We start from the raw sequence: 21,374 nt of genomic DNA, 5'->3' as shown, positions 1-21,374 counted from the left end.
GTTTTCTGAATGTTGAGCTTTAAGCCAACTTTTTCACTCTCCTCTTTCATTTTCATCAAAAGGCTCTTTAGTTCTTCACTTTCTGCCATAAGGGTAGTGTCATCTGCATATCTGAGGTTATTGATATTTCTCCCAGCAGTCTTGATTCCAGCTTGTGCTTCCTCCAGCCCAGCGTTTCTCATGATGTACTTTGCATATAAGTTAAATAATTAGGGCGACAATATACAGCCTTGACATACTCCTTTTCCTATTTGGAAGCAGTCTGTTGTTCCATGTCCAGTTCTAACTGTTGCTTCCTGACTCTCCATTAGTACTGTATAGGAGTTTGAATTCATATCATTGCCAGCATTTCATGTCGTTAGTCTTTTTAACCTTAGCCGTGAAATGAATTTCATGTAGTTTTATTTTGTATTTTCTTAATTACTAATGTAGAGTTAATTTTTGTGTTTGTAATGGCTGTTAATGTGTTTTCTTTTGTAAAGTTTCTGTTTATATCTTTTGCCCAGTTATTGGGTTATTTGCATTTTTGTTGATACATGAGTTCTGATTGTTGTCAGATACATATACTGTATTTTCTTTCTGTTCCTGGCTTGCTTACTCAATTTCTTAATGATATCTTTTTTTAGTGATATCTTTTAATAAGCAGAAAACTTTAAATTTTGTAATAGTCCAAATCATTACTTTTTTTCTTTTGATGGTTAGTACTCTTTTTGTCTTGTATAAGAAGTATTTGTCTATCACAAGGTTATCAAGGTTTGTGATAACCTTGTGAAAATTTATCACAAGTTTCACCACTCCATACATAAAATCTATGATGAAATGATATACCTAAACATCAAACCAAGAACCAAACACAAACCTTGTGATAAATTTTCACAAGGTTATTCTCTGTTTTCTTCTGAAAGCTTTATGGTTCTTGGTTTGATGTTTAGGTATATCATTTCATCATAGATTTTATGTATGGAGTGGTGAAACTCAAGCTTCCTATATTTCCAGTTGAATATTCAGTTGTTGGCATCATTTATAGGACTTCATTTGAATTGACTTAATCCTTGTTTTCATATTCTTAAAATGGAATTTGGTCATAGCTAACCAATGAAGTCTACCTTTGGTCATAAATTGGTGCTGTGTCACAGATAAATTGACACTCTTTAAGTTTGATACAGTTTTAAACTATATTTACTTTGTCCCTTTCCCTGCAGTGAAGGTAATTACTTACAGAAAGTAAAAAAATTTTATATTCTTGAACGGAACTAACTATAGATTTTTATTCAACATGTGAAATGATCTTCACAGTGATTCAGTTCAGTTCAGTTGCTCAGTCACGTCCGACTCTTTGCGACCCCATGAATCGCAGCACGCCAGGCCTCCCTGTCCATCACCAACTCCCGGAGTTCACCCACACTCATGTCCATCGAGTCAGTGATGCCATCCAGCCATCTCATCCTCTGTCGTCCCCTTCTCCTGCCCCCAATCCTTCCCAGCATCAGTCTTTTCCAATGAGTCAACTCTTTTCATGAGGTGGCCGAAGTATTGGAGTTTCAGCTTCAGCATCAGTCCTTCCAGGGAACACCCAGGACTGATCTCCTTTAGGATGGACTGGTTGGATCTCCTTGCAGTCCAGGGGACTCTCAAGAGTCTTCTCCAACAGCACAGTTCATTATGTTACTGCAATTTTGATTAGTAGTTACATTTTCTGATTAATGGAGGGTAGAAGCATAATTATGTATTAAACTTTTATCTGAACTTTTTTCTTTACAGGATGAGAGCTCCTCTTCTAATATGTGTGTAGAAGATCTTCAGAAAAATAAAGATTCAAATAGTAAAATTAAAGATAGATTATCTCAAACGGTTAGGCAAAATACGAAATTCTTTTTTGACCCTGTTCGGAAATGTAACGGACAGCCAGTACCCTTTCAGCAACCAAAACACTTCACGGGAGGAGTGATGCGGTGGTACCAAGTGGAAGGCATGGAATGGCTTAGGGTAATACAGCCTCAATTTTGATTCAAGATATTGTTTCACTATTTAATAACCTATTAATATGATATAACACAACTTGAGCTGTTCCTCCTGTGTTTCACTATTATATATAAGACATGTATTGCTGTATAAATACTTATTTTCTAATTTATTTACCCAGAGTAAGTTTTTGAAAGTGAAAATTTATCTTATTCAAGGCTACCAACATTTTTATGGCTTTGGAAACCGAGTTCACACAGTGTTTTTATAACTTAAAGTGTGAATATGTCAGTCTCATCATAATTATCCTCTTTGGATTAAAGGAAGAAATAAACTGCTGATTCAATAGATGTTTATATCAGCATTCAAATAGAGTGTATGTTATTTTTGTCCAGATGCTTTGGGAAAATGGAATTAACGGTATTTTAGCAGATGAAATGGGATTGGGGAAGACAGTTCAGTGCATTGCTACAATTGCATTGATGATTCAGAGAGGTGTACCTGGACCTTTTCTCGTCTGTGGCCCTTTGTCTACACTTCCTAACTGGATGGCTGAATTCAAAAGATTTACACCAGAAGTAAGACATGCTTCCTTTTGTTAAATATATTATCATTACAAATATTTTATTATTTTGTTGCCCGAATTAAGTTATAGATCTCTTATTACAATTATGTTGATTTCTGTGTCTACATCTTATTTAACCTATCTTTCAATATCAGCAATACCTTCTGTAAGTTTATATAGAATACGTATTAGTAATCTCAGAAATCTTGCCTGACATATCCCTGGGTGATTTGTAGTGCATTGAATACTTTGACCCACCTGAGACAGACCTTGGTAGAATTTATTTTTTAATTCTATTCATCCTTATTATAATGTTTTCCTTCCATATGTGTTTTAGCCACATCCTTGCCTTAGGAGAAGTACACATTCCAGAAATAACTTTGCCATTTCTTTCACTTTACACTTGATTTGTTTTTGTGGCCCTTTTTATCCTCCCACTGTAGCCCAGCAGTTAAAATTGGTTGACTATTTTATTATAGAAAGATAGAACTAAAGTTAAATTATGTTTTTTCTCTCAGAAATGTTTAACTTCATATTTTCCAAATTGTTGTTATTTATATTTTGTTCTAAAGTTTGTTACCAATCAATCTAATAAAATATTTTAGATTCCTACTATGTTATATCACGGGACCCAGCAAGAGCGTCGGATATTGGTAAAGCATATTCACGAACGGAAAGGGACACTACAGATTCATCCTGTGGTGATCACTTCATTTGAGATAGCCATGAGAGACCGAACTACATTACAGGTACGAATGGTCTTACTGGAGTCTTTGTAATCCATAAATCACATTTCTGAAAATTTATATCACCTTCCAGTAGCATTGGTTCAATTTTTTTTTTTTCTAATGGAATAGATTACATTGGGTATATTCCTTTAGAACCTAGAGGTTTATATTAACCAAAAGATTGAGATGAAGATTGTAGTCTGTAACAGGAAAATTAAAGCCTTTGGCACTTAAATCTTGGTAGCCACAACACCATTTAAATAATTTTTATCTCTTTTCCTTTTTTTTTTTTTTTATTTTTTTTTATTTTTTTGGCTATGATGAAAATTCTACTGCCATTTAATGTTTCAGAGCATATAGAACTAACAAAGTCTTTCAGTTCCTTTTTTAGGACTCCAGGATAACACTAATTAAAACTTGACAAAGCATTAGAAAGGAAAACTACAGACTACTTTGCCTAAAGAATGTGAATGGAAAATTCTTAAATACATAACAGCAGGTGGACTTTATTAGTTCAAGACCAAGTGAGGACTGTTAGGAATACAAGTATAGTTTCAGAAAATCTAACTTACTCTCTTAGTAGATCAGAGGAAAACATGATTATCTCAATAGATACAGAAATACCATTCAATAAAATTGGACATTCATTCCTAATAAAGTGGTTTTGTTTTTACAATTGCTTTTAGGAGAAATTGTGAGACCATCGTATAAAATGTTTCCCCTGAATTCCTTTTCTAGAATTGCTATTGGAAATACTTAATAGTGGATGAAGGACACAGAATTAAGAACATGAAGTGCCGCCTAATTAGGGAGTTAAAACGATTCAATGCGGATAACAAACTTCTTTTGACTGGTACTCCTTTGCAGAACAATTTATCAGAGCTTTGGTCATTGCTAAACTTTTTGCTGCCAGATGTATTTGATGACTTGAAAAGGTAGGTAAGCCAGTTATTTAATTATTGCCTGTGTTTTTCTAAAAGTCTCAAAATCTGTGTTCATAGATTAATTTCTTTCTTCTAGGTAGCTGGACTTTAATAATAGCTTTTGGCTAGTTCTTTGTAGTATATATATTCTCTATTTTTTTCTAGTTTTATTGAAAAATAATTGATATACATTACTGTATAAATTTAAGATGTACAGTATGATGGTTTGATTTACATATATTGTGAAGTGATTACCACAATAGGTTTAATTAAAATCCATCATCTCAAATAGATAGAATAAAAAGAAAAAGTTTTCCTCCTTGTGATGAGAACTCGTAAGATCTATTCTCTTAACGACTTTATGTGTCATAAAGCCTTATTAGCTATGGTTGTCATGTTGTATATCATATCCCTAGTGTTTATTTTATAACTGGAAGTTTGTACTTTTTAACCATCTTCCTCCAAATCCCCCTCCCCTAGTAAGTCCTACTTTTGACACAAATTATGAGAAGAGATAAATGAAACAGTTAATTTTAAAGTTTTTATTGTATTGATTAAAGGAAAACTTTTATACTGCTTAGTTTTTATTTTTTTTTATTTTTTTGACTATGGCTCATGATTTGTGGGATTCTAACACCCCATCCAGGGATTGAACCTGCATCCGTGGCAGTGAACGCTCCCAATGTCTTAACCACTGGACTTCCTGGGAATTCTCTGCCTTAAAATATTTTTATAATGTTCCTTATTGTCTTAACTTTCACTTTCATATGGATTTTTCTCATTATATTCTTACAAACAAGGGATAGAGAGGTTGAATACATCCCCTCACAGATAAGAAAACCCAAGTGTCAAATTATTAAAAATATAACTAGTTAATGCCAGACTCGAAAATATAACCAAGGTCTCTCAGTTTCGCCCTCATGTTTTTTATTCTAGAAGCTGTATTTGAAGCATATAGCATAAAAGAACAAAGTATAAACATAGTTTTCAGAAAATCAGTATGCTCAGGATCAAAAAGTAAATAGTCTTATCAGACATTAAAAATAGGCAAAATAACTGATTTATACTTTGGCATCAATGAAGTAAGAATGTTAATTTTATATGGGAAAGTAACTTAATATTTTTGAGAACGTGTTCCTCCTTGGGTAACAGGATGTTAGCCCAAGGCCAAGGTGTCTTAGGGAACATTTATTGAAAGAGATTTCCAGGTCCTGTGTATTTCTGCTTAGTTAGAACACTGAGGTAGGAGCTGGGAATCTGTATTCATAAAATGTACCTCAGGTGATGAAATTTTGGGAATATCTGGTCTAACTACTGTTATTAGCATTTTCCCTAATTGTATTTACTGACAATATTAGTGCAAACATACTTATATTTAATAGTTCATGTTAATAGGGTTTTGTTTTGTTTTACATTATGAAGAACTTAAGGATATTAATAGAAATCATTATTGGCATTCATATATGTTGAATCCTAAAACATTGTAGTGGGTCACATTTTTACCAAAATAGAGTCATATGCCCTTGATGTTCAGAGACAGTTTTTATTTCTATAACTTTATTAAAATGTTTCATAAAATGTGTATCTTAGGATGTGAGGGTGATATGGCTGTGACGTCTGTCATCCCCCTGATGGCTAGGGTGGATTTGACAATCGAAAGGCCAGTGTCCCTTTCCTCCCATGAGATATGTGCGTTCTTCCTGGAGCTGCATATTTGGTGGAAGAGGACGTTTCCCAGTAGAGGTGGACCTGTCTCAAGGTCCATTTGTAGGAGAACATGGGGTAGGCAAGCTTCTAGGACTCCAGACATATCCAAATGAAGTCTGCCTTTAAAGAAAGAGGGAGAAAAATGTACCTTAATATTTATTTGGTGTAAATACTATTGTAAGATAATATATTTATAAATCAGAAAAAATGTTCCCTTTGGGAAAATGCTGCTTCATAATATACAGATTAATATAAAGTTTAAAATGTAAAAATGTATTAATATAATTGATTTATGTTGATAGGTTAACTTATAATTTTTTCTTTTACAGCTTTGAATCTTGGTTTGATATCACTAGTCTTTCTGAAACTGCTGAAGATATTATTGCTAAAGAGAGAGAACAGAATGTATTACATATGCTGCATCAGGTTTTTTGATTTTCTTATTCTGCTTACTATAGACTCACAGAATAAAAGAGACACCTTAGAAATTACATATACAACCTGTTGTAGATTTTGAAAAATGGGCATCCTGCACCCCAGTTTAACTTCCCCTCCTGTCCTTTCCCCTCTCCCTGAGGTCTCATGGTGTGACAGCAGCACTAAAGGGCATTTTCAAACTGTTGTTGTTTCCACGTATACTCATTTTATCCCTGATGGTTATATACATGTTTGTCAGCCCAAAATAAAAATAAGTGATTTTTATGCAGTGTTTACCAATAATAGTTGCGTAATTTACTTACAAACTGTGTGATCCATTCTGCCATTTCATACAGATTCTATCTATCCTATCTGTCTTTAAACAAACACAGTCTTTCAAAAGTCTCGTAGTTTCTTATGTGGGCCTGCATTTTTTCTCAATTGTGCTTTGACAATTTTATTCAAAATCTTTCTGAAAAAGTTTTATGACTTTGAAGTAAGACAGTACAGAAATCAAAACTAAAAATAATATCCCAAATCATGAATTTTTTTCCTGATAATTGCATGTAGGTGTATTTGTTTCTGAACTGCTGCCTACAGATACTTTTTTCTTAACCTACTGGTAATGTTCTGTCTCTGGCTAAATTAAAGCCTCGCTGTGCTTGGCTCTATACCTGTGAAGTACTTAAGTACAGAGCCCTAAAAATGAACTTTCTATATGTAAATTTTAAGATAAGGCTGTAAAGAATATATAGTTTTTCTTTTAAACACCTAAACAGTTTAATAATGGTGTAATTATTGCTTCTCTTTTGTTTTTAAAATGTGGAAATCTCTTGTCATCACAGCTGATGAAAGAATAATTTTAAGTCTGAAGTTTTAAAACTTACAGAAGGAAACTTTTCATGTCTACTTTTCTGGGTCAGTTGTTTTTGGTTTTTTACTAATTCAAAACCTCACTTTAAAAAAATATGGCCTATAACTTTATCCCTAAGAAGTATAGATACCATCTTATTTTTGCTTTTTAAAATATTCAAGTTATACTAAAATTTTTGTAAAATAATAAGTTGTGAACTATAACAGATAAACACTGTGAGTTTATCATGTGGTGGTCTGGTCCAGAAAATTTCTCGGAGATATTTTATATCACTTTTTGAGATGTGATAGTTTCATATAGGAAGAAAGGAAGAAGGGATAAAATGGTATTTGGGAGAGTATTCCTTGAAAATACAGAAATGTTTAATATTTACATAAATTTATTCGTGTTTAAATTTTAGATTTTAACACCTTTCTTACTGAGAAGACTAAAATCTGATGTTGCCCTTGAAGTTCCTCCTAAACGAGAAGTAGTTGTTTATGCACCACTTTCAAAGAAACAAGAGATCTTTTACACAGCCATTGTGAACCGTACAATTGCAAACATGTTTGGATCCAGTGAGGTAGAGTGTGGACTTGAAATAACCTGTAAATGACAGTTGGCATAGAAAATTTTCATGGTTCATTTCAGTCTTAATATAAGGCTCATCGCCTGTTTTCATGACTTTTTACAATAAGGCTCATTACCTGTTTTCATGACTTGTTGAGGGTGAATTTCTAATTGGAGTATAAGGCATCGGGCCAATAGCAAAAACTGTCTAAAGTTCAGGTGATGGTTTCTGCAATAACTGCTCTATAGTCATCTGAAATACTGTGTGGGGATGAACTTGAAAATAAATTTGAACAAGCACACAGTATACTAAGGCTTGCCAACTAGACCAGTCACCTCAAATATATAATCCCTTTACAGGAGATTGGTGGTAGCCAAAAACTTTAATAAAATCCTCTATCTGAAAGAAACATCTCTTTTAGTCAGCCATCATATTATAAGAAATTGAATTGGAATGTGATTATCTTACAACTGGAGATCAGGAGACCCTCAAATTTTAAGATGTCCAGATTTTTGACTGTTTGCCATGGACCTATGTCTTTCTTTTTAAAGCACTTAGGGTTATGCATCTTTGTTTTGTACAGTTATTAGACCATTTTTATTTTAATTGAAGGAATCTCTGGCTTTTTAGCTGTTAGACAATTAAACTAGTTGTCTATTGGGAGGAATTTCATTGCTGTATTATACCAATCCAAAGAAGTACCCTCTGTAATGATACACAGGGTTTTATTTCAGCCCAAACCTATTACATTCCTTTATATAAATTCAGAAGTTTTATCTATCATTTTTTTCCATTGTGATATGAATGCATTAACTCTGAAAGTAGATATGGGCATCAGTGTTAAAATAATGAAATCTCACAGGAAGACATTTACATTTGGCTATAGTTTATGGATCTTTGGTTTTGTACCTTTGAAAATTATGAAACTCAGTGATGAAAGACAGAAGTTTTTTTTTAGTATCTTAAAACACTTCATGCATAAAAATATTATGCCCTACTTTGTATATACGTACATATAGAATTTAAGGGTATGCTTTTTAAACTTATTTCTTTAATTTATTCTATTACAGAAAGAAACAGTTGAGCTGAGTCCCACTGGACGACCAAAACGCCGAACTAGAAAGTCAGTAGATTACAGCAAAATAGATGATTTCCCTAATGAATTAGAAAAACTGATCAGCCAAATACAGCCAGAGGTAGACCGAGAAAGGTGTGAGTTTAAAAATAGATTTTTTAAAAGTATTCTTTAAACTGTATTTTTTTTTTTTAATTTCTTGTATTCATGGATTATACATTTTGGGCAGAACTATTGTGGAAACAAGTGTCCCTATAGAATCTGAAGTTAATCTGAAGTTGCAGAATATAATGATGCTACTTCGAAAATGCTGTAACCATCCATATTTGATTGAGTACCCTATAGATCCAGTTACACAAGAGTTTAAGGTAAATACTATTTAATAATATACTATTTTGATTTCTGACTTTTTATGTCGTGTAAAAGTGTCATTTTGTTATTATTTGCAGTAAATACTTTGCTGTTTGTCATGAAGATTGTAATCCTTTTAGTAAGTAGAGATGATAGTCTTCTACCTCCAGATAAAGGTTATTTTCTATATGTAAGCTAATATTTTATTTATATGTTTTATATAAATAGCTAAGAATCCCCCTAAATTTAGAGTGACATTAGAAATATAAGTCTTTTTAGTAACCAGTTGGCTTCTACTCCATGTTTTACTTACTGTCTGTTTTAGAGGTTATTGTCACCTTTTCAGTATTCCTTTAGTTAGCATTCAGCTTGTCAGTCAGTCTGACGGCTCATTGCTTAAATTTCAACAAGTAGCCACAAAACAGAACAAAAGGTTGATGTTGAGTTGCAGACTCCCAGATCAAATGAATGAAATTGGTCTCTTGGGTGGTTGATGGGAAGACAACATATATTAAGTGACATCTGTTCTCAGTGACTCTAAATAACCCTATTTTAGAGTAAGTTCCTCATCCTTGGCATATTGATATTTGGGGCCAGATAATTCTTTGTTAAGGAGATACTGTCTTGTTGTCCAGCATCCGTAGCCTTTAGCCACCAGATGCCACATAATTCCCCTCTCCCGGCTGTGTCAACCTCAAGTATATTTCAGGCACTGCCCAGTATACCCTGGGGTGGAGGGCAAATTTGCCCCAATTAAGAACGACTGCTTTAAAGCTTTTCATTGAACAAGGAAGAAGATAATCTCTGGAGGGTATTGGTGTTTCATCAGATTAATTTCATCTTTGATACTTAGGTTACTTACAAGCTCTTACACTTTCTTTCATTTCTTCTAAGAATTTTGGCAGTGACTTTCATACACATTTGGTTGAAAGTGTACTCAGTTATAAAGAATAAACCTCAACATTAAGTTGAATTTAATGTTTTATTATACAGACTTTTGGGGTGAGGGGTGGGGAGGATAGATTTTAAACTATAGTTTGTATTTTGTGAGATTGTTGATTTTAAATTCTAGAGTATATCTTTCCTTGAGAACTATCTCCTGATAAAAATCAAATAACAAAGTTGGTTTAAAAGGTGGGACTTATTTGTCTTTGAAAACTTAAACCTGTAAACATGGTTTTTATTTTGACAAAAACAGATTATTACTTGTGACTATTTTTTTCTGTTTTTTGTTTTTTTGTTTTTTTTTTCCTTTCTTTGCTCAAGGTTGATGAAGAGCTGGTAACAAATTCTGGGAAATTCTTAATTTTGGATCGAATGCTGCCAGAACTAAAAACCAGAGGTCACAAGGTGTGATACTTTTGATTGGGTTTTTGGCTATATAATTATTTTTTGTTAGTAAGTATAGATACTAAAGTATATTTAAATTTCAGGTGCTGCTTTTTTCACAAATGACAAGAATGTTGGACATTTTGATGGATTACTGTCACTTTAGAAATTTCAACTTTAGTAGGCTTGATGGATCCATGTCATATTCAGAGAGAGAAAAAAATGTAAGACTGCTTATGTCATACATACTTAATTCTTTGTAACTTCTTTCTTGATTTCTGAAGTAATGGTCAATAGACCTAGGGACTTCCTGGTGGTGCAGTGGTTAAGACTGTGCTTCTGCTGCAGAGGGCACAAGGTTGGGTCTTTGGCTGAGCAACTGGGATCCCACATGCCCTGTGGCACAACCAAAAAATAAAAATAAAAAGACTTACATCTTAGGACCTCTGGCTTATTACCACAACCTGGGCGATAGGCATGATTATTTCGTTTCATGGGAGATGAATCTGATAGTTTTATCTCTTTTCCACCAAATTGGTCTTTTCAACTTTATGGCTTCTGCTGCTACTGCTAAGTTGCTTCAGGGGCTGTCAGTATTTATTTATCCCACATCAGAAGTCCTGTAGATGCTTGAGAACTATACCCAGCTTGAAGAATGCTGGCTTATTATATCCCATGGCACACCACTGCCTTCCCCCTCCTTTGCTGATAAACAGATGGTGATAAGGTAGCTACTTACTAGTCAGTTTTATCCACATTCCAGGAAGGAACAGTTTCTTTCTTAATTCCTTATGTTTACATCCCTTTTGCTTTTAGATACACAGCTTCAACACAGATCCAGATGTGTTTATCTTTTTAGTGAGTACCCGAGCTGGTGGCCTGGGCATTAATTTGACTGCAGCAGATACTGTTATCATTTATGATAGTGATTGGGTAAGTTGGAAATGTAGCAGTAGATTGTATTTCCATTCTAATCTTTCATTGTATATTTTGCAATTTCATTTACCTGTTTTGAAAACATATCCACTATAAGATGAGAATCATTGCTTTGTGAAGTGTTCTGTGTGTAAAGACTTAAACGTATTTTATTACCGAAGTAACGCTTAGAAGCCTAAATTGAGTTAAGGCACTGTTTAAAAGATTCTGGTTGGATCATCCTATTGACTCTACCCACGTAGTATGAGTTTAACTAATTTTAACCTTAAACTGTTAAATGTTTTTCTTTTTAACTTTTAAGAACCCCCAGTCTGATCTTCAGGCCCAGGATAGATGTCATAGAATTGGTCAGACAAGGCCAGTTGTTGTATATCGTCTTGTTACAGCAAATACTATTGATCAGAAAATTGTGGAAAGAGCAGCTGCTAAAAGAAAACTGGAAAAGTTGATCATCCACAAAAGTAAATAATATTTTGTAGTACTTTTTTGCTTCAGTTGTCTATTGTGTGTTGTGAGTTTTGTTGTTGTTGTTAACTTTCTTTATAAAAGAAATCAGTGTAGGATTTAAATAGGCAGTGGGGAATTTGAAGCTATATGTACTTTTAAAGTATCTTATCTTAAAGTCTGAAGTCTGTCATGGAGCTTTGACATGATGTTATTGATTATTCTCTTTTTTCATTAAAAAAAAGTTTTATTGAAGTATAGTTGATTTCTAATATTATGTTTCAGGTATATAGCATAGTAATTCACAATTTTTATATATTTTACTCCATTTAAAGTTACTGAAAAATAGTGACTTTACTGCCCCTTCCCTTGTCCCCACTAACCACTGGTTCTCTATATCTGTGAGTCTGTTTTCTTGTTTGATTTTTTGGATTCCACATGTAAGTTTTAGCATACAGTATTTGTCTTTCTGTCCTTTTTCACTAATCATAATACCCTCTAGGTTCATCCATGCTTCAAATGGCAGAATTTCTTTTTTTTTATGATAACTGATACTCCATTTTGTACCCTTCCTTATCCATTCATCAGTTGAACACTTCGGTTGCTTCCATACTTGGCTATCATAAATAATGTTCCTATGAACATTGGGATGCATGCATCTTTTCAAATTAGTATTTTTGTTTTCTTCAGATACATACCCAGGAATAGAATTGCTGGATCATATGGTATTGTGTTGGCCAAAGAGTTCATTCTGGTTTTTCTGTAACTATCTTACAGGATGGGATGGATTAAGAGATTAGGACTGACATATATACACTATTATGTATATAGGTAACTAATGAGAACTGACTGTCTAACTCTGGGAACTCTACTTAGTGCTATGTGGTACCCTAAATGGGAAGGAAATCCAAAAAAGGGGGGATATATGTATACATACAGCTGATTGACCTTGCTGTACAGCAAAAACTAACACAACATTATAAAGTAACTTTAATAATTGATAATTGAAATCGCTCAGTCATGTCTGACTCTTTGCGACCCCGGGGACTGTAGCCCACCAGGCTTCTCCATCCATGGATTCTCCAGCCAAGAATACTGGAGTGGGTTACCATTTCCTTCTCCAGGGGATCTTCCCAACCCAGGGATTGAACCCGGGTCTCCCGCATTGGAGGCAGATGCTTTAACCTCTGAGTCTATACTCCAATTTAAAAAAAGAAGATTAAAGGAATATTGAAGTAGTGCTACAATAAAATTCCTTACTTTGCCGAGCCCCCACTATTTAAAAAATATTTGATTCCAGTATACCCTTTTCATAGTTTTAATAATAGAATATTAAAAACACAGCAATTTTTTATCTAGAAAAGATTCTGAGAAATAGGGAAAGTGGTGTGGGTGAGGCATTGGCATTTTATGTTCTGTTCCCTGAGAGTCCTTGAAAATAAAATTCTCTTTGGGCAAATGACTTACTTGGTGGCTGCCTTACAAAAAATTGAAAATCATCTTATGTACATTTTGAAGCATAGAGAAATCATAATAATGTTGAAAATCACTAACAATTTATGCTGCTTTTCTACTCACAAAAACTTTCTCCATTGTATTTGATTTTGAGAGAAATAATGGGTTAGGTTTTAGACATCTTTAATTTGACTTGATGGAGCATTCAGATTGTAGTTAGAATTTCTATTGAAGGAAGAAGGTGCTTGATCCAAGTAAGATTTTGTGCAGATTAAAGTTTTTTCACCTATGCTGCTTTTAGGGATTTGAATGATGAAATAAATTGTATTTTGTTTATTGAATTTGGTTTAAATGGTGTGTGCTGTGTGCTTTAGTTGCTCAGCTTTGTCCGATTTTTTGTGACCCCATGAACTGTACAGGCTAGGTTCCTCTGTTCATGGGGATTCTCCAGGCAAGAATACTGGATGGGTTCCCACGCCCTCCTCCAGGGGACCTTCCCAACCAAGGGATCGAACCCAGGTCTCCCTCATTATTGGTGAATTCTTTACCAACTGAGCCACCAGGGAAGCCCAAGAATACTGGAGTGGGTAGCCTATCCCTTCTCGAGGGGAACTTCCCAACCCAGAAATCAAACCGGGGTCTCCTGCATTGCAGGTGGATTCTTTACCAGCTAAGCTACCAGGGGATTTTAAATTAGGTACAGTTTATAGTTTTATTTTCCCAAGTTTTATTTTTAGTAATTTTAGAGATTAATTTCTGAGAACAAGGTGAAAATAATTTTTTAAATGCTAGCAATATTTTATTGAGGTGTAATACACATACAGTAAAATCCCAAGCTAAGTGTATGGCTTGATGCCTCCAACAAGTTATACTCAAATAATTGTCATCCATATCAAGGTAACATTTCTGTTTTCCAAGAAAGTTTCCCTTTCCAGTATTTCCCAGACTCTTGCTCCTTACTAGAAGGCAGTCACTATTCCAGTTTTTGTCACATGGGTTAGTTTTTCCTTTAACTTCACACTGGATTCATTTGTACATATTCTTCTTTTGCCTAAGCTACTTATATATGATGTATTTTGAGATTCATCTCTGTTGTTGTGTTAGAAGATTGTGATTTTTTTTTAACTGCAAAATAATTAATCCATTCTTTTGTTGATTGATGTTTGGTTTACAGATTTTGGTTCTTACGAATAAGGTCCTTTTGTTACAACTATTAATGAACATACGTATTTATTTGTGCTTTGTCTTCGGGTGGGTATATGTTTACCTACAGAAAACTACCAGACTTTTCCCAAGTGGACATACCGTTTTACTCCCACCTGCAAAGTATGAGAACTGCAATTGCTTTTCTTTTTTTACCAACACTGGGTTTGTCTGTCCTTTTTATTTAATGTAGGGTATTCTGATTGGTTTGTAATGTGTTATATTTTGGTTTTAAAAGCAATTTTGAGTGTTTTTAATTTTTTGTAAATTTTTTCCAGATCATTTCAAAGGTGGTCAATCTGGATTAAATCAATCTAAGAACTTTTTAGACCCTAAGGAATTAATGGAATTATTAAAATCAAGAGATTATGAAAGGTGAGGTTGTTTTTACTTTAGAAAAATATAATTCATAGTTTTGATTTATCCTATAGACCTGAATATTTTGTTTTCCTATAGGGAAGTAAAAGGATCAAGAGAGAAAGTCATTAGTGATAAAGATCTGGAGTTGCTGTTAGATCGAAGTGATCTTCTTGGTAAGTATCTCTTATGGTTTTACTTACTATTTCTATGGAAACTTTGAAACATATACGTAAGTAGAGAGAAGTACAATATACCCCTGTGTATAACGCATTCTGCCCTAATAGTTTACAACATTTAGCCAATTTTGTTTCATTGCCATTTTCTTCAATCAGAATGTTAAATTTATGCCATAGCCACTTTTAGGCATCTTTTATTGAGAAGAACATGTTTTTAAATATCGTCACTATGTCATTATTACACTTGAGAGAATTGGCCCTAAAACTTTAATAGCAGCTAATACCCAGTTCATATCCAAATTTTTCCACTTGTCCCAGTCTTTTTACAGTTTGAATCAGGATCCAAATTCCATTGTTCTTGCTATCTTTTTTCTTCTCTATCACTTTCCTCCTCACTTTTGTTATTCCATGCTGTCGATTTGTTGGAGAAACTGGGTTATTTCAGTGAAACGACCTGCATTCCAGAATTGACCAACTTCTTCCTATCATTGTTCTTTGACTTGTTCCTCAATCTACTTATTTTCTGTGAAGTGGCAAATAGCTGTGAAAATAACTCTACTGGCTTAATAAGATCCAAGTTCTGTATTTTAGGAATACCAGTGCTTTGTTCTCATTTTAAATCATATAAAGAGATGCTTCATGTCTGGGTTTCTTATTTTTAGTTAGCTAAGATTAAGATTAATCAGCTGATTCAGGCTGATTCTCATTTAGTGTTCTGTTCTTCTATTTAACCTGACTTTTTAGCATTTATTTATTATGGTTTAGAACCATTTTTTTGAGCATTACAAAATGCTGATTTTCTTATTCTGTCATTGCTTTATTAGCTGGAATTAGTCTATTATAACTTTCCCGTATAAATTATTTGGTTACTCTGAGATACAATCTACATAAAGCAAGATAGGGCTTCCCTGGTAAGTCAGTTGGTAAAGAATCTGCCTGTAGTACAGGAGACCCGGGTTTGATCCCTGGGTCAGGAAGATCTCCTGGAGAAGGAAATGGCAACCCACTCTAGTAATCTTACCTGGAAAATCCTATGGGGGAGCCTGGCTGGCTGCAGTCCACAGGGCTGCAAGATAAATTGCTTCTTTTATGTATAAATTGTAAGAATAATGAGTTGATGCCTACAAATGGTGATCATAAGTTATTTTGAATACAAATAAATATTTAAAACTCATCCTTTCCTACTCATTCTGTACCATGGGTATCTATGCTTTTGATTATTTATGTATATTATATCTCCAGAGTGGAAATAAATAATGGTATCTTTTCCTAATTGTGTTTAGCAGTGTTACATTAGTAGCTTGCTATTGGTGATGGCAGGCATAGAAACAGAAAAAGGTAAACTACAGCCCTTTTTGGGGAATAGGGAGTCTGTTGTTAAACACCAGCACACCACGGGGTATAGCGTCATGATATCTTCAACTTAGTTTCAAATAGCTCTTCTAAAATTTGTCATCTTACTGAATTGAGAGAATTCTTTATATATTCTGGACGCAAATCCTTTATCAGATACGTGCTTTGCACATATTTTCTCCCAGTCTGTAGTTTATCTTTGTACTTCCTTTGTGTCTCTTAAAGAGCAGAAGGAAAAATTTTGATGAAGTTACATTTATCTTTTTATTGTTATTACTCACAATTTTGGTGTTGTATCTAATCTTTGCCTAGTAAAGTTGTGATTTTTTTTTTTCCTTCTTTTTAACTAAAAAAAATTTTTTGGCCACACCACATGGCATGTGGGATCTGGTTTCCTGACCGGGGACTAAACCACACCCCTTGCACTGTTGTGTGGAGCCTTAATCACTGGACCACTAGGGAAGTCTGATGTTTTATAGTCTCATATTTGAGTTAAATTTTATGTAGGGTATAAGGTAAGGGTCTTAATTCATTTTTTTGCACGTTGTCCAAAAAAACTGTCTCTGCACAATTTATTGAAGATTATTCTTTCCCTTTTGAATTGCTTTGGCACCTTGGTTGGAAATCTGTTGATCATAAATGTGAAGGGTTTTTTCTATACTCTCAGTTCTCTCCTACTCCTATTCATCTGTTTGTTAATCCTGTGCCAGTACCACAGTCTTGATTTTTGTTTCATGGTGAGTTTTGAAATTGTGAAGAGTGAATCCTCCAGTTTTGTTCCTCTTTTTCAAGTTGGTTTTAGCTGTTCTGAGTTCTTTGCATGTTTATGTGAATTTTAATTTTCATATAGTACAGGAAAAATGAGATAAAGATAAACCATTATGGCCAAATCTTAAATATATTCTCAAATAAACAGCAGCAGCATAGAAGGCATACAAGGACAGGGTAACATCTGAAACTATTAATTGACATTAACTGAATAAAAAAGAACTAGATTCTGAAAACCCACTTGACGTACCATCATAATCAACCTCATAATTCTTAAATATGATAAAGAAAATGTTCTTAATCTGAAAAAATGCATTCATTTAGTAAATTACTATGAAAATCAAGAACAGTTGAGTGTAACAGCTGTCACTCCCACTGTACATTATAAAACATAATGCAGTGTACAGGAAAGTCTTAACTAATGCTATAAGATAATAAAAATAGGAATAATTAGTTTCATTATACTGCTTTTGCAGGTGGTATAATTATCTCCATAGAAAATCTGAGGGAATCTAAAAGTTAGAATTCAAAAAGTTGGCTATAAATTAATAGTATATGTATTAGCAGTAATTATTTAGAAAATAGATGTTTACAACAGCTACTAAACTAACATACCTAGAATTAAATATAATAATTTCTTTAAGACCTTTATAGAAAAGCTATGAAACATCCAAGGACAATAAGAGAAGGACTGAATACATGACAAATTTAACTGTATTTATGGATACGATTAACTTGTATTCCTTACATTAATCTTCTAGTTAAAATCCATAATATTATGGCTTTTTTAAGAGCTTTGACAGGCTGTTTTTAAAATTAATATGGAATGGTAAAGGACCAAGAGCCAAGACAATTTTGAAGAACAATGGAATACTTGATATCAGGTACTAAGATTCAATTTAAAAATTATAATAATTAAGACTGTTGAATTAACATATAAGATAAATTTACTGCTGATGTGGCAAATCCAGAAAGTCATCCAAACTTCCATGGAAAAATCAATAAATGATAAATGTCATTTCAAACCAGAGAGGGGAAATTCCTGTTATTCCTTGCAGATACTGCAGGCTGGGTTCCAGAGCACTGAAATAAGCAGATCACACATTTAAAACAATTTTTTTCAGTGCTTATGAAGGTTATGTCTACACTATAAAGTAGTCTGTGTGAAATAACAGTGTCTAAAAAAAAATGCTAACCATTATCTGAGCCTTCAGCAAGTCATAATCTTTTTGGTGGAGGGTTTAAAACAATGTGAGAATTAACCAAAATTAAGACAGACATGAAGTGAGCAAAAAATGGTTCTGATATGCTTGCTCAACATAGGGTTGCAGCAAACCTTCAATTTGTAAAAAATGTAATATCTGCAAAGCACAGTATCAACAATGGTAAATCTCATCATATTCAAGAATAAATTCTAGATAAATTAAGTCATCAAAACTTTAAAAGCAAAACATTTAACTTAAAAAATAGGGAAATATCTGTAGGGTTTTAGGATAGGAAAAGAATTCTTAAATAGGATATAGAACTCTCAAACTAAATGAACAGATTAATAGATTTTATTAAAGGCTTCTGTAAAAACAATACCATAAACAGGTAAATGACAAACCACAAATATCTGCAGTACATAGCAAACAGGAAATGATTACCATACATAAATAAATATCAAGAAAACTGAACAACTTAAGAGCAAACAATTACCAGGAATGAAAGAAACAACCATTGAACATAGAAAGATGCTTCAATCAAAAAATGGGCCAAAGAACTAAGTAGACATTTCTCCAAAGAAGACATACAGATGGCTAACAAACACATGAAAAGATGCTCAACATCACTCATTATCAGAGAAATTCAAATCAAAAGCACTGTGAGCTACCATTTCACGCCAGTCAGAATGGCTGCAATCCATAAGTCTACAAGGAATAAATGCTGGAGAGGGTGTGGAGAGAAGGGAACTCTCTTGCACTGTTGGTGGGAATGCAAACTAGTACAGCCACTATGGAGAACAGTGTGGAGATTCCTTAAAAAACTGGAAATAGAACTGCCTTATGATCCAGCAATCCCACTGCTGGGCATACACACTGAGGAAACCAGAAGGGAAAGAGACACGTGTACCCCAATGTTCATCGCAGCACTGTTTATAATAGCCAGGACATGGAAGCAACCTAGATGCCCATCAGCAGATGAATGGATAAGAAAGCAGTGGTACATATACACAATGGAGTATTACTCAGCCATTAAAAAGAATACATTTGAATCAGTTCTAATGAGATGGATGAAACTGGAACCTATTATACAGAGTGAAGTAAGCCAGAAAGAAAAACAGCAATACAGTATACTAACGCATATATATGGAATTTAGAAAGATGGAAACAATAACCCTGTGTACGAGACAGCAAAAGAGACACCAATGTATAGATCAGTCTTATGGACTCTGTGGGAGAGGGAGAGAGTGGGGAGATTTGGGAAAATAGCATTGAAACGTGTATAATATCATGTATGAAACGAGTCGCCAGTCCACGTTCGATGCATGGTACTGGATGCTTGGGGCTGGTGCACTGGGACGACCCAGAGGGAGGGGAGGGGAGGGAGGAGGGTGGAGGGTTCAGGATGGGAAACGCGGGTATACCTGTGGCGGATTCATTTCGATATTTGGCAAAACGAATACAATATTGTAAAGTTTAAAAATAAAATAAAATTTAAAAAAAAAAAAAAAGATGCTTCAGTCTCCTTAGAAATCCGAGAATGCAGATTAAACCAGAAGTAATTTCATTTCAATAGCTATCATGTTGACAAAAATATAAAAGATTTCAAATTAGCTATGGGAGTATAAAGATACATTTTCATGGTATTTTGCATTCCTACTTTTAAACTAACCATAATTGGGCTTTAAAAAAAAATACATGTATATATATCTCTCTCTCTCAGAATATAATTCACATTGGTGTTTATTGCTAGGTGTATCTTAAATTCAGCAGAAGTGATTTTGATTAGCAAACTGGTGTTTCAGTTTGTTCCCTGGAGGCCAGTTCTCGTTTTAATAAAAGGAGATTTCTTTTTAAGTTCTTACACTTTTTTTTTAATACCTGTTTATTTATTTTTCTCTTAGATCAAATGAATGCCTCAGGACCAGTTAAAGAGAAGATGGGGATTTTCAAGATACTAGAAAATTCTGAAGATTCTAGTTCTGAATGTTTGTTTTAAATTGGAGCTAAAAGAATGTCTTCAAAAAGTTCTTGTTCACATCTAGTGATCTGTATTGGTGTTAAAATCCACATTTTTCACTCTACTTTGATTATATCAGTTTACATAATATAACTGTACCATTGCATAATTTTTGAACCTTATTAAGAGCAAATACATATATTAAGAGTAAATTTAGGTTTTCAGTTAATTTTTCAGGTTCAGTAGTACTTTTGGGTACAGGATGATGTGTACTTAACCACTGCCAGATTTATACAGTCTTCCTGTGGAAGTTTAATGTTTTTCCCCCACCCTCCTTTTTAGCAGCACAGTTCATGGGTTTTTGGTACTTCAGTTATGGAGTAGACTTTGGATGGGGGAAAGACTGGGATGATTCTGTCCATTGTTTAAATAAGGAACGGTTTGAGTTTTAGGGTCTATTTCTATAAAATGGTTTGCCAAATAAATATTTGTTATAAGATCTCATCAGATTATTTTTTCAGATAAATAATGGCTCAGGTGAAATAACACCAAAAGTCTTGACTGCTATTTCGATTTATCAGTACTTTACACGTATGTCATATATATAAAGATTTCAACTGGACACTGGGTCAGTGCAGAGAAGGCTTTGGAAGAAATTACAGGTTCTTGACAGAAGAAATTGGTTCTAGAAATTGGACGTGGCAGGGTACCATGCAAAACAGGAACAGAAAAAGAAGAGACCCTGAAAATTATAGCAGGGAGGGGTTAAAATAAGACTTAGGAATATAAGTAACACAGGATCCGTAACAGAGGAGCATAGAGGCCAAGGTGGGAATCATTTAGTCCCTGTATGTATGCGAAACTGAGGACGAGAGATACTGAATGCTGCCTGAAGCACACATTTCTGTGAAGGTGGTTACTCTTAGTGTATATTCCATGTATATTCATGTATATTCCAATGGAGATCAGATTCTCTTTGCTTTAGGGCAATGGAAGCTAGGTAGGACTCAGAAGAAAAACTATTTTGAGAGAATAT

The 21,374-nt window shown here is 33.9% G+C and overlaps 1 protein-coding gene across 1 annotated transcript in view; it reads left to right on the top strand.

Annotated features, from left to right (window-relative positions):
• HELLS (helicase, lymphoid-specific) overlaps window positions 1–20,834 on the top strand; it is a 40,101-nt gene extending 19,267 nt beyond the window's left edge. Inside the window, exons 8-22 of the mRNA XM_010842213.1 lie at window positions 1,762–1,986; window positions 2,358–2,540; window positions 3,133–3,276; window positions 3,994–4,190; window positions 6,215–6,311; window positions 7,577–7,738; window positions 8,797–8,936; window positions 9,031–9,169; window positions 10,419–10,502; window positions 10,586–10,705; window positions 11,298–11,414; window positions 11,719–11,878; window positions 14,798–14,894; window positions 14,976–15,052; window positions 20,283–20,834. Coding sequence (XP_010840515.1) covers window positions 1,762–1,986; window positions 2,358–2,540; window positions 3,133–3,276; window positions 3,994–4,190; window positions 6,215–6,311; window positions 7,577–7,738; window positions 8,797–8,936; window positions 9,031–9,169; window positions 10,419–10,502; window positions 10,586–10,705; window positions 11,298–11,414; window positions 11,719–11,878; window positions 14,798–14,894; window positions 14,976–15,052; window positions 20,283–20,377 — 2,037 coding nt within the window. The 3' untranslated portion in view covers window positions 20,378–20,834. The remainder of the gene's footprint in view (window positions 1–1,761; window positions 1,987–2,357; window positions 2,541–3,132; window positions 3,277–3,993; window positions 4,191–6,214; window positions 6,312–7,576; window positions 7,739–8,796; window positions 8,937–9,030; window positions 9,170–10,418; window positions 10,503–10,585; window positions 10,706–11,297; window positions 11,415–11,718; window positions 11,879–14,797; window positions 14,895–14,975; window positions 15,053–20,282) is intronic.
• The last annotated feature ends 540 nt before the right edge of the window (window positions 20,835–21,374 follow it).

Source organism: Bison bison, unplaced genomic scaffold (genome assembly GCF_000754665.1).
Source record: "Bison bison bison isolate TAMUID 2011002044 unplaced genomic scaffold, Bison_UMD1.0 scf7180017864172, whole genome shotgun sequence".
Classification (NCBI taxonomy): domain Eukaryota; kingdom Metazoa; phylum Chordata; class Mammalia; order Artiodactyla; family Bovidae; genus Bison; species Bison bison.
This window is presented reverse-complemented; position numbering and strand designations above follow the sequence as displayed.